This window comes from Plectrocnemia conspersa, unplaced genomic scaffold, assembly GCF_051122295.1.
Source record: "Plectrocnemia conspersa isolate PC_06_02 unplaced genomic scaffold, ASM5112229v1 ptg000004l, whole genome shotgun sequence".
In the NCBI taxonomy this organism is placed as follows: Eukaryota; Metazoa; Arthropoda; class Insecta; order Trichoptera; family Polycentropodidae; genus Plectrocnemia; species Plectrocnemia conspersa.
In genome coordinates this window covers 11,408,718-11,419,670 of record NW_028277168.1, presented here as the reverse complement: position 1 = coordinate 11,419,670, position 10,953 = coordinate 11,408,718, and the positions used below count along the sequence as shown (strand labels likewise).

Genomic DNA, 10,953 nt, shown 5'->3' with positions numbered 1-10,953 from the left:
GCATTTTTTAAATTACTTACAACATTTAGTTAAAAAAGTATATTCTTAAAAAATATTTTTTTATTCGTACATTCTAAATTATTATGATTTTACCATTATAATTACGAATATCATTTATTTTTTTTAAGTTGAATTTTACTGGTTCTTTGTAAATCGTAATTATTAAATAATAATTTCGAAAACTACTTTCTCTTTATATATCATGACTTGAGATTTTTGTAAAATTTTTTGTATATTTCAAAGTTAAGTTTCCTTGATAAACTTAAATTGATGCTTCTCAAAATGACCGAGTGTGTATTGAAGTGAATGAGTGCCTGAATTATTGCAAACCCTCATATACGCTTCCTAACAGAAGCTAAGACAAAAAGGAAAATGTTTATATAGATAAATTAAGCAGTGTTGGATATAATAAATCACGGATATAATAAATCATCGGATCCATAAGACTACCGTTACAGTATACGACCTTGGACAATGCCCATCAAGCAAATGTCGCTTTCTAAAGGCGTATACCTATTTCGCTGTTCTAAGAAACGAGTAGATTTATTGGCTGTATGATTAGTTAACAAACATTGCAGCTCTAGATACTTAAGCTTGAACTCCGATGAGGAGAAGGGAGTCACATGCAGATACTCGAAGAGACCAGCTTACGTCTGTGGACAAAATACTGTCATATGCGCTCACATCCCGAGAGGGACAGAGAGAGTTACTACTTTTATCCATTGCTCAAACCACTGCCGTTACCGGTAATAGGGCCCTACGAGTCCAACCCTATAGGTGACATCCAGCTTTTAAGGGCTATATGAGCGGTAACCACCCCCCGTAGTACTACGTTATTTGTTTAGAGTGTCAGTAGTGTTTCTTTCGAGTGTTGTTGGGAAACGCTCTCCTGACACACCTGCGTACTATCGCTTAGCTTTTGCTTAGCATTAGCTTTGCTTGCCCCTGCATTTCCAAGTGTCATCCTTGGATATCTCTTGCAAGATTCCTTCGTTCCAGTTTCGACTTATTAGCCTGCTGGTTGGAAATGCAGTGCTTCGCTCGTCATTGGTAGTCTAAAGGACGCTACCTCGGTTGGGTGTTCACGAGTTGACTTCCTCTTAAGAACTTGGGGGTTTTCAAGTTCGAAAGAGGTCCCCCACTCTCCCACACTGTTAATGGCGAAATCCAGCGTGTGGTCGACTGGCGCCAATCCCGAGAGGGACATCCTCCAGTATACTATCGCTGCCACGCCACCTACAAGACCGCCCACGGACATCATCCCTACGCCAGCTTCTGAGAAAACAACCCGCCACTTATCGCCTGTCGCAATTTTAATATATTCTAATAAAACTATATCCCGTCTTACGTCTCACTGGCTACTAAGTCACACCCTAGGGTTCTCAAACATTAAAAGATTTTTAATTTAAATTTTATCAGTATAAGGTATATACTTAACTCATCAGTCTCAATTATATTTTTATGATTCATTATAGATAGCTGAATGCTTGAGGAAAATTCGCAATCCTCCTATTACAACTTACACCCATTTTGACTTCAATGACACAATCAAGTACCCGGCCGTAACGATTTGCAGAGATCCACCTTACAAAGCAGATGTTTTAGAGGTCGCATTTTAAAAACAAAATATTTCTCTAATAAAATTATATACTAATGATTCATTACAATCAATAGGCTCATGGTTTGTATGGTCATCCTCGATTCACATCCGAGTGGAGAAACTTCAACTTTGACGACGTAAACTTACATGACTTTTGGATAGAGTCAACGTACAGTCACTTAGATAATTTCTTATCTTACGGATTTAATGAGAGTGAAAACGGTACGTTTTATAATTTATTCATATAAAAAAGTTATTATTTATTATCTTTATGTGATACTTTATCAAGACGTCACCATAACGAATTCGCTACACTTTATCCTTGGTCAATGTCAGACGATATATCCAAAGATCGAGCTATTTCTCACTTCAAAAGACACTGGTTATTCATTTTTATTGAATCATTCAACGTCTGAAATGGAGAGCACTCCGAGTACAATTCCTCCGGGATTTCATGTTTATATACATCAACTTGAAGAACCGTTTGCAGGTAGTGTTTATAAAATAGTATATGGTCCATTCTTATACTTTAATACAAATTAATGTTTCAGAGCTTTCTTCAGTTAATTTAATGGAATATTTATACGTAAACGTTGGAGAGGAATTGGAAATCAAATTGGGGATTCAACAATTGAAAATGTTACCAAGTGGACCAAAAATATGTTCTCCTGAACATAACTATAGCGCAAATATGGTGATCATATTAATAAATACAATAAAATAACGCTTAATAATAACTTGATGTACAATTTTAGTGTGCTTTGAACTGTACATGGGATAAAATAATCAAAACAGTTGGTTGCTCTGGACCATGGATTAATTCAGATGCCCCGAGTTGTAATAATTATACAAAAATGAAGGATCTGATTGTAAATTATATAAGGTAACAATTTAAATCGACACAATGCATATATATAATACATAATATTCTTACATATTTTTGTAAAGGCTAGTAAATGCTCCAGAATGCATTTGTCTTCAGAGATGTCACTCTTCATTATACAACACTTATGTTGTGGATCGTAATCCATATCCAATGTGGAATTCAGGGACTAGAAATATTAAAAGAACACAAATGACTAAACTTCAAACTCAGGTCTTATATTATATTTAAAAAAATCATTATAATCATTATATTATATGAATCTTTATTTTTATAGTTATATATATACTTCAACAATAAATTAGTATCAGTATATGAAGAATCACACAGCTATGATTGGTCTTTATTTCTTGCGGATTTTGGTGGTAGTCTGGTGAGATACAGTATATTATTTTTAATATCTTATATTGAGTGTATTATTTTTTTTTAAATTTTTTTAGGGTTTTCTTTTAGGATTGTCAGTCTTAGGAGTGATCATTATATTGGAGGACATATTTGAGGTTCTCATTAAACCGTTTTTGTCTACAAGCAGTTCTGCTAAGAATAAAAACGACGAGATTAATAAGACAGCCATCGATAGTATTTATAACGAAGGTTTTGATTATAATGAGAATAAATGCGTAGAAAAGAAGTTGTATATATAATTAAAATGAAGTATTTAAAACAAAATCGAGTCAAATCCAATAAATGATAGATATATTATAATTATATATAATTTTCCTCAAGCAGTTCATTGAGGTTATAATATATAATACAAATAAATATTCTATATTTCGTAATGTATTCGGGACTTACCCTATACAGTATTTAATGAAATATATCTGTACTACATAAATATTTAGGATATACTACCTAGCACTCTTAAATAGAGGAGTTATATGTTTTTAATGTTTAATCTTTTAACACTAAATATAGTTTTATTAATGAAATATGTATTTTTATTTAAAGCTCAAATAATGATTTAATCTACAACACACAAAAAAATCTATAAAAGTAATAATAAAACTTGTAAAAGCAATGAGTAATTTTAAATGTTATTCAAAACACTAATTTACCCGTGTAGTTTTAATGATGACCATGCTTAACTGTAATTCAATATCAGTAGCAATTAACTCAGTGATCTGGTGATGCTGAGTAATTATAAATAATAAATTAATCAATAATAATAAGCAGTATATTCCAGATCATGTTTTGATGAAACGTGTATTTAATTAGAAATGTGAGAGGTTAAAAAAAATAGAAATCAGGTAATGTTAGCAAAATTAAATGGAAAATTTGCGTCACTCTCACGAGATTTTCACATGCAAAATAGCAATGATTAATATATTAAAGCGTAATATTAACTTAAAACAAATAATCTTATATTAAGAAAAGCGTAAATAAGTAACTTCACTGCTAAAATATTTTTTCGATAAATAAATAAATATAGGTCATGATAAATATGAAGTTAGTTTACTTTAATAATAGTTAAATATAATAGATGAAATAGCTGACTTATCAGAAATATAAACATGTATGTGCTAAAATATAGATGAAATATTTTCATTAATATAAAAAAAATGCTCATGTCAAGGAAAAGGTCACTAACTATAATATTTTGCGAGTGGGTAATTTTATTTGTGTAAAATGAAATATATATCCTGTTTAGATATCTATTTAATAGTTTTATATTGTTGTTGTTGACAAGTTTTCACTATTACAATGTTCTTGGGAGTAGATTATTTTGATACTAGCATTGCCTAGAACTATGATCTAACACAAAATTCAAAAGGGTAATTTTGATCATTAAAAGTTCGAGAGAGAGCCAATCTTGTTATATAATATTTACAACCATAGATTAAGGGCTATTCTTTAGAAAGAGTAATCTATTATGATGTTTCTCGATGTCAAAGCGATTGAAATTTTTGTAAGTTAATAGTATAAAAGACGCAATGTAAAAAAACATTCATATAAACCTTTGTATTTTATTATATTAATTAAAAAAAAAAATCGTTTAAATTATAAACTCTATAATTTAATATAAAGATTTGGTCCAGGAAGTGAAAAGGTGCTTTATTTTTTTTTTTAATCTTCCGTTGTAACCTGACGGGCATAAGCCTAATGCGTTACAATAGTGAAAATCTGTACCAACTACAAATCAATCAGATATTATACAATATAATGAATACCTACAAGTAAGTATTAACCACCAGACTAAAAGTCTGAGAATCAGTGACATCTATATTAATAATTGTAAATTATTATGTGTAATATAATTTATAACCAATATATGTCTCTTACTAAAAATAGTTTTTTAATATTAGCGCATTTTTCATAAATAAAAATTCAAGTGCCGCTGCCGGTGCTCGAACCTGCAACCTCAGAGTTACTAGTCTGAAACGTTACGGACTACGCTATTCCGTCATTACATGATATATATTTTACTAAGATTTTTTGAGTAGAAATGAACAAACTTTGAAATAAATGCTATTATAATATACAGTGTAAGAGTAACTATAATATAAAAGATTATTTAAAAAAGGTAAAGTCACAAATAAAATATCTATTAATGGCCATTCATATAGCTAGAAACACAAACGCATGCATATGAACAAAACTTTTAACCTTGCATTGATTAAGCATTGTAATGTGTTTCATTGGTCATTATCGTATGGTCTCCCACAATTATTGGCGCCAGTCGAAGTCACCGTTTATAGTGTGGAAGAGCGAAGGAACAATTTTGAGGTTAAAACCCAAACCCTTGAGTGTAAGTGAACTCTCGGGTAAGTGAACAAAGGGCTCCGCCCTGAGGAGAACCGATGGCAAAGGCTGCGACTGAGTCAACATATTTGAAGATCATGGGGGTGGTGTTGTTACACACTACAGTAGCTTCTATTATACTATTAATATTGAAGCTACTAAAACCAGAAGCTTCATTAATAAATTCTAATTTAGCTATTTCTAATTTATATATTATTTTGATGCCACATTTATTTATTATTAAACGAATGCATTGAAATGTAATTCCATAAAGTTTATTTAATGAATTATGAATGTATCTTACGTGCTGTTTTTTTCTCTTTCAGGATAATTCGACGGTATTAGTTTTTCAATATATAATTAATAAAACAATGGAAACAAGTGAATGCGTCATTAATAACTAATAACCATGGAAATATTTCAATAAATATTTTTATTTACATACATATTGTTTTAATAATATCCAGGTTTAAGTTGGATTATCATACATATCTAGTTTTTTTTTATAATAATATATTATACATATTTACCTCTTTGGAAATTTGGTTTGAATTCGGAGAATATTTATATGTAAATATTATATCAACAACAACAACAATATTAAAAAGCGTAGAATTAATAATAATAAATTATACGCGATACGCTGGGAAATTACCATCGTTTATTTATCGTTAACGTTATCTATGAAATATAAAAAATGTACACATAACTTAAGATCGAAACCGGATTTGTTATGTTTATTTTCCTCAAAAGCTGATAGTTGATTGGTGAGACCCTCTCCTTGATAAGGGATAGTAGTCTTGTATAAATACGGCTGACATTTGTAAGTTTGATCATACTTGCTTCAGTAGCAGTGCTTAACGGTGAGCAACTTGTTCATTAAGCATATAATATTAAATATTATTTTCACAATAGTTTATATACATTTGTATATTAACTATTATGAAAATTATATATTAATTTAAAATATACTTGATTGATTAATACAATATATACTTTATATATTATTTGTTTCTATACTAATTATTTATTTATTTCAGGACAATTTTCAGTTTTCCAAAAAACAAAAACCACAGCAAAATGATGAGCATCGAGAACAAACCGTTCCTGAAAGACTTCTTGAAGAATGATTTCTTGGCAAAGTTCTTCAAGAACAAGGCGGAATCGGCTGATTTATTGAAAGCGGACTTTCTGAAAAGCGATTTCTTGGCTACATTCCTGAAGAGCGATTGCCTTGCTGACTTCTTGAAGAGCGATTTCTTCGCAGACTTCTTGAAAAATGACAGTGGCAGTGAAGCTTTCCTGTTCTTGTCAAAATTCTTCAGCGCTGATTTCTTGAAGAGTGACTTCCTTACCACATTCCTCAAGAGTGACGTCTTGGTTGACTTCTTACAAACGGACTTCCTTACAGATTTTTTGAAGAGCGACTTCTTGGCTACGTTTTTGAAGAATGACTTCTTACAACAGGACTTCCTCACCAACTTCCTCAAAAGTGACTTTTTCGCCGAATTCCTGCAAACAGATTTCTTCGCCAACTTTTTGCAGAGCGACTTCTTGAGTACATACTTGAAGAACGACTACCTAGCAACATTCCTGAAGAGTGATTTTCTCGCTGCCTTCTTCAAGAGCGACTTCTTAGCTGACTTCTTACAAACGGACTTCCTCGCAGATTTCTTGAAGAGTGACTTCTTGGCTACGTTCCTGAAAGAAGACTTCTTGCAACATGACTACCTCACCACTTTCCTCAAGAGCGACTTCTTTGCTGATTTCCTGCAAACCGATTTCTTCGCTGAATTTTTGCAAAGCGATTTCTTGGCTACAGTATTCTTGAAGAATAACTTCCTCGCAACATTCCTGAAGAGCGATTTCCTTGCTACCTTCCTCAAGAGCGACTATTTAGCCGATTTTTTGCAAACCGAATTCCTCGCCAACTTCTTGAAGAGCGATTTCTTGAAAAACGACTTCCTAACCACCTTCCTCAAAAGTGACTTCTTCGCTGACTTCTTGCAAACCGACTTCTTCGCTGACTTTTTGCAAAGCGATTTCATGGCTACATTCTTGAAGAGTGACTTCCTCGCTACATTCCTGAAGAGCGATTTCCTCGCTACCTTCCTCAAGAGCGACTATTTAGCCGACTTTTTGCAAACCGAATTCCTCGCCAACTTCTTGAAGAGCGATTTCTTGCAAAACGACTTCCTAACCACCTTCCTCAAGAGCGACTTCTTCGCTGACTTCTTGCAAACCGACTTTTTCGCTGACTTTTTGCAAAGCGATTTCTTGGCTACATTCTTGAAGAGTGACTTCCTCGCTACATTCCTTAAGAGCGATTTCCTCGCTACCTTCCTAAAGAGCGACTATTTAGCCGACTTTTTGCAGACCGATTTCCTCGCCAACTTCTTGAAGAGCGATTTCTTGCAAAATGACTTCCTAACCACCTTCCTCAAAAGCGACTTCTTCGCTGACTTCTTGCAAACCGACTTCTTCGCTGACTTTTTGCAAAGCGATTTCTTGGCTACATTCTTGAAGAGTGACTTCCTCGCTACATTCCTAAAGAGCGATTTCCTCGCTACCTTCTTGAAAAGCGACTATTTGGCTGACTTTTTGCAGACCGACTTCCTCGCCAACTTCTTAAAGAGTGATTTCTTGCAAAATGACTTCCTAACCACCTTCCTCAAGAGCGACTTCTTCGCTGACTTCTTGCAAACCGACTTCTTCGCTGACTTTTTGCAAAGCGATTTCTTGGCTACATTCTTGAAGAGTGACTTCCTCGCTACATTCCTTAAGAGCGATTTCCTCGCTACCTTCCTCAAGAGCGACTATTTAAATGACTTTTTGAAGACCGATTTCCTCGCCAACTTCTTGAAGAGCGATTTCTTGCAAAACGACTTCCTAACCACCTTCCTCAAAAGCGACTTCTTCGCTGACTTCTTACAAACCGACTTCTTCGCTGACTTTTTGCAAAGCGATTTCTTGGCTACATTCTTGAAGAGTGACTTCCTCGCTACATTCCTGAAGAGCGATTTCCTCGCTACCTTCCTCAAGAGCGACTATTTAGCCGACTTTTTGCAGACCGATTTCCTCGCCAACTTCTTGAAGAGCGATTTCTTGCAAAATTACTTCCTAACCACTTTCCTCAAGAGCGACTTCTTCGCTGACTTCTTGCAAACCGACTTCTTCGCTGACTTTTTGCACAGCGATTTCTTGGCTACATTCTTGAAGAGTGACTTCCTCGCTACATTCCTAAAGAGCGATTTCCTCGCTACCTTCTTGAAAAGCGACTATTTGGCTGACTTTTTGCAGACCGACTTCCTCGCCAACTTCTTAAAGAGTGATTTCTTGCAAAACGACTTCCTAACCACCTTCCTCAAGAGCGACTTCTTCGCTGACTTCTTGCAAACCGACTTCTTCGCTGACTTTTTGCAAAGCGATTTCTTGGCTACATTCTTGAAGAGTGACTTCCTCGCTACATTCCTGAAGAGCGATTTCCTCGCTACCTTCCTCAAGAGCGACTATTTAGCCGAATTTTTGCAGACCGATTTCCTCGCCAACTTCTTGAAGAGCGATTTCTTGCAAAATGACTTCCTAACCACCTTCCTCAAGAGCGATTTCTTCGCTGACTTCTTGCAAACCGACTTCTTCGCTGACTTTTTGCAAAGCGATTTCTTGGCTACATTCTTGAAAACTGACTTCCTCGCTACATTCCTGAAGAGAGATTTCCTCGCTACCTTCCTCAAGAGCGACTTCTTCGCTGACTTCTTGCAAACCGACTTCTTCGCTGACTTTTTGCAAAGTGATTTCTTGGCTACATTCTTGAAAAGTGACTTCCTCGCTACATTCCTGAAGAGCGATTTCCTCGCTACCTTCCTCAAGAGCGACTTCTTCGCTGACTTCTTGCAAAGCGATTTCTTGGCTACATTCTTGAAGAGTGACTTCCTCGCTACATTCTTGAAGAGCGATTTCTTCGCTACCTTCTTGAAGAGCGACTATTTAGCCGACTTTTTGCAGACCGATTTCCTCGCTCACTTTTTGAAGAGCGATTTCTTGCAAAATGACTTCCTAACCACCTTCCTCAAGAGCGACTTCTTCGCTGATTTCTTGCAAACCGATTTCTTAGCAGACATTTTGCAAAGCGATTTCTTGGCTACATTCTTGAAGAATGACTTCCTCGCAACATTCCTGAAGAGCGATTTCCTCGCTACCTTCTTGAAAAGCGACTATTTGGCTGACTTTTTGCAGACAGATTTCCTCGCCAACTTCTTAAAGAGCGATTTCTTGCAAAATGACTTCCTAACCACCTTCCTCAAGAGCGACTTCTTCGCTGACTTCTTGCAAACCGACTTCTTCGCTGACTTTTTGCAAAGCGATTTCTTGGCTACATTCTTGAAGAGTGACTTCCTCGCTACATTCCTGAAGAGCGATTTCCTCGCTACCTTCTTGAAGAGCGACTATTTGGCTGACTTTTTGCAGACAGATTTTCTCGCCAATTTCTTGAAGAGCGATTTCTTGCAAAATGACTTCCTAACCACCTTCCTCAAGAGCGACTTTTTCGCTGATTTCCTGCAAACCGATTTCTTCGCTGAATTTTTGCAAAGCGATTTCTTGGCTACCTTCTTAAAGAATGATTTCCTCGCTACTTTCCTGAAGAGCGATTTCCTCGCTACCTTCCTGAAAAGCGACTATTTAGCTGACTTCTTACAGACAGATTTCCTCGCTAATTTCTTGAAGAGCGATTTTTTGCAAAATGACTTCCTAACCACCTTCCTCAAGAGTGATTTCTTAACTGATTTCTTAAAAACCGACTTCTTGAAAAGTGATTTCCTCGCAACATTCTTGAAAAAGGACATTTTGGCCAAATTATTTAGCGTTTTTATTCGCTTACAAGATTTTTACCAATCTGAAAATCGATTTACACAGGTACATATACATGTTAATAATGATCAGTTTGCTTATTTGAATTCTTGTTAACAATGTCTAATCATTATTTTTTTATTACAGTACTGTGGAGATTTTTATTCTTATCCAGTCAATAGCAGTTTTTTGACATTGTAAGAACATTCACACATTTATTTTATATATGTTAATGATTATTATTATAATTATTTTTATTTTTTGTTTCAGATCCTGCTAAGGCTCTTAAATAATCTGATTATTTTCAAAGATCAGCTGTTTTTTTTTTAAATGATAAGAATTGTTACCTATTTATTATTATTAATCTCTACAGTTTTCTATAACCATATGTATTTTAATTTTGTAATTTTTTTTTTATAAAATAAAATTGGCATCCAATATATCATTTATGTATTTTATTATAAAGGAAATCTTAAATCGTATTTTTAAGAGAATTCCAAAGTGTGTACATGGGTTGGTAATGGAAAAGATGAACGACTATTTGTGTAGCTACTGAGTCATAAATGCACCAGAATGCACAGCATCTGCTTTCTGACCGAAATATAACCCAATTTTCTTGTTTTTCGGCACACATGTATATGCCCCAAAATTTCTGACTTCGTCACATTTAGGAATTTAATTAACTTATTTTGTTCCAAGATCAACGACGTCCAAGTAATGCAAGTCTAGAAAATTTGGTTTATTTTGGTTGACTCTATTTCGGGTACCCTTACATGTAGTAATGTTATTAATGCATAATTAATCAGTAGCGCAAATCGGTCTTGGTCTATCGCCAACTTATATAATTGTTCAAATATGGTGTATTTACATTTGCGAGTGTCAT

General features: G+C 34.5%; 2 protein-coding genes across 2 annotated transcripts; both read left to right on the top strand.

The window, feature by feature from the left end:
• The first annotated feature begins 674 nt into the window (after positions 1 to 674).
• ppk17 (amiloride-sensitive sodium channel pickpocket 17) lies at positions 675 to 3,373 on the top strand. Its single transcript, XM_088184841.1, has 9 exons — positions 675 to 746; positions 1,476 to 1,607; positions 1,675 to 1,822; positions 1,890 to 2,090; positions 2,152 to 2,294; positions 2,356 to 2,483; positions 2,549 to 2,696; positions 2,761 to 2,856; positions 2,924 to 3,373. Exons 1-9 carry the CDS (start codon positions 675 to 677, stop codon positions 3,125 to 3,127), a joined length of 1,272 nt encoding a protein of 423 aa, XP_088040967.1. The 3' UTR covers positions 3,128 to 3,373.
• A 2,611-nt stretch (positions 3,374 to 5,984) lies between these two features.
• LOC148235900 (uncharacterized) lies at positions 5,985 to 10,515 on the top strand. The gene is made up of 4 exons (XM_088184839.1): positions 5,985 to 6,085; positions 6,263 to 10,136; positions 10,218 to 10,267; positions 10,341 to 10,515. Exons 2-4 carry the CDS (start codon positions 6,303 to 6,305, stop codon positions 10,348 to 10,350), a joined length of 3,894 nt encoding a protein of 1,297 aa, XP_088040965.1. The 5' UTR covers positions 5,985 to 6,085; positions 6,263 to 6,302; the 3' UTR covers positions 10,351 to 10,515.
• The last annotated feature ends 438 nt before the right edge of the window (positions 10,516 to 10,953 follow it).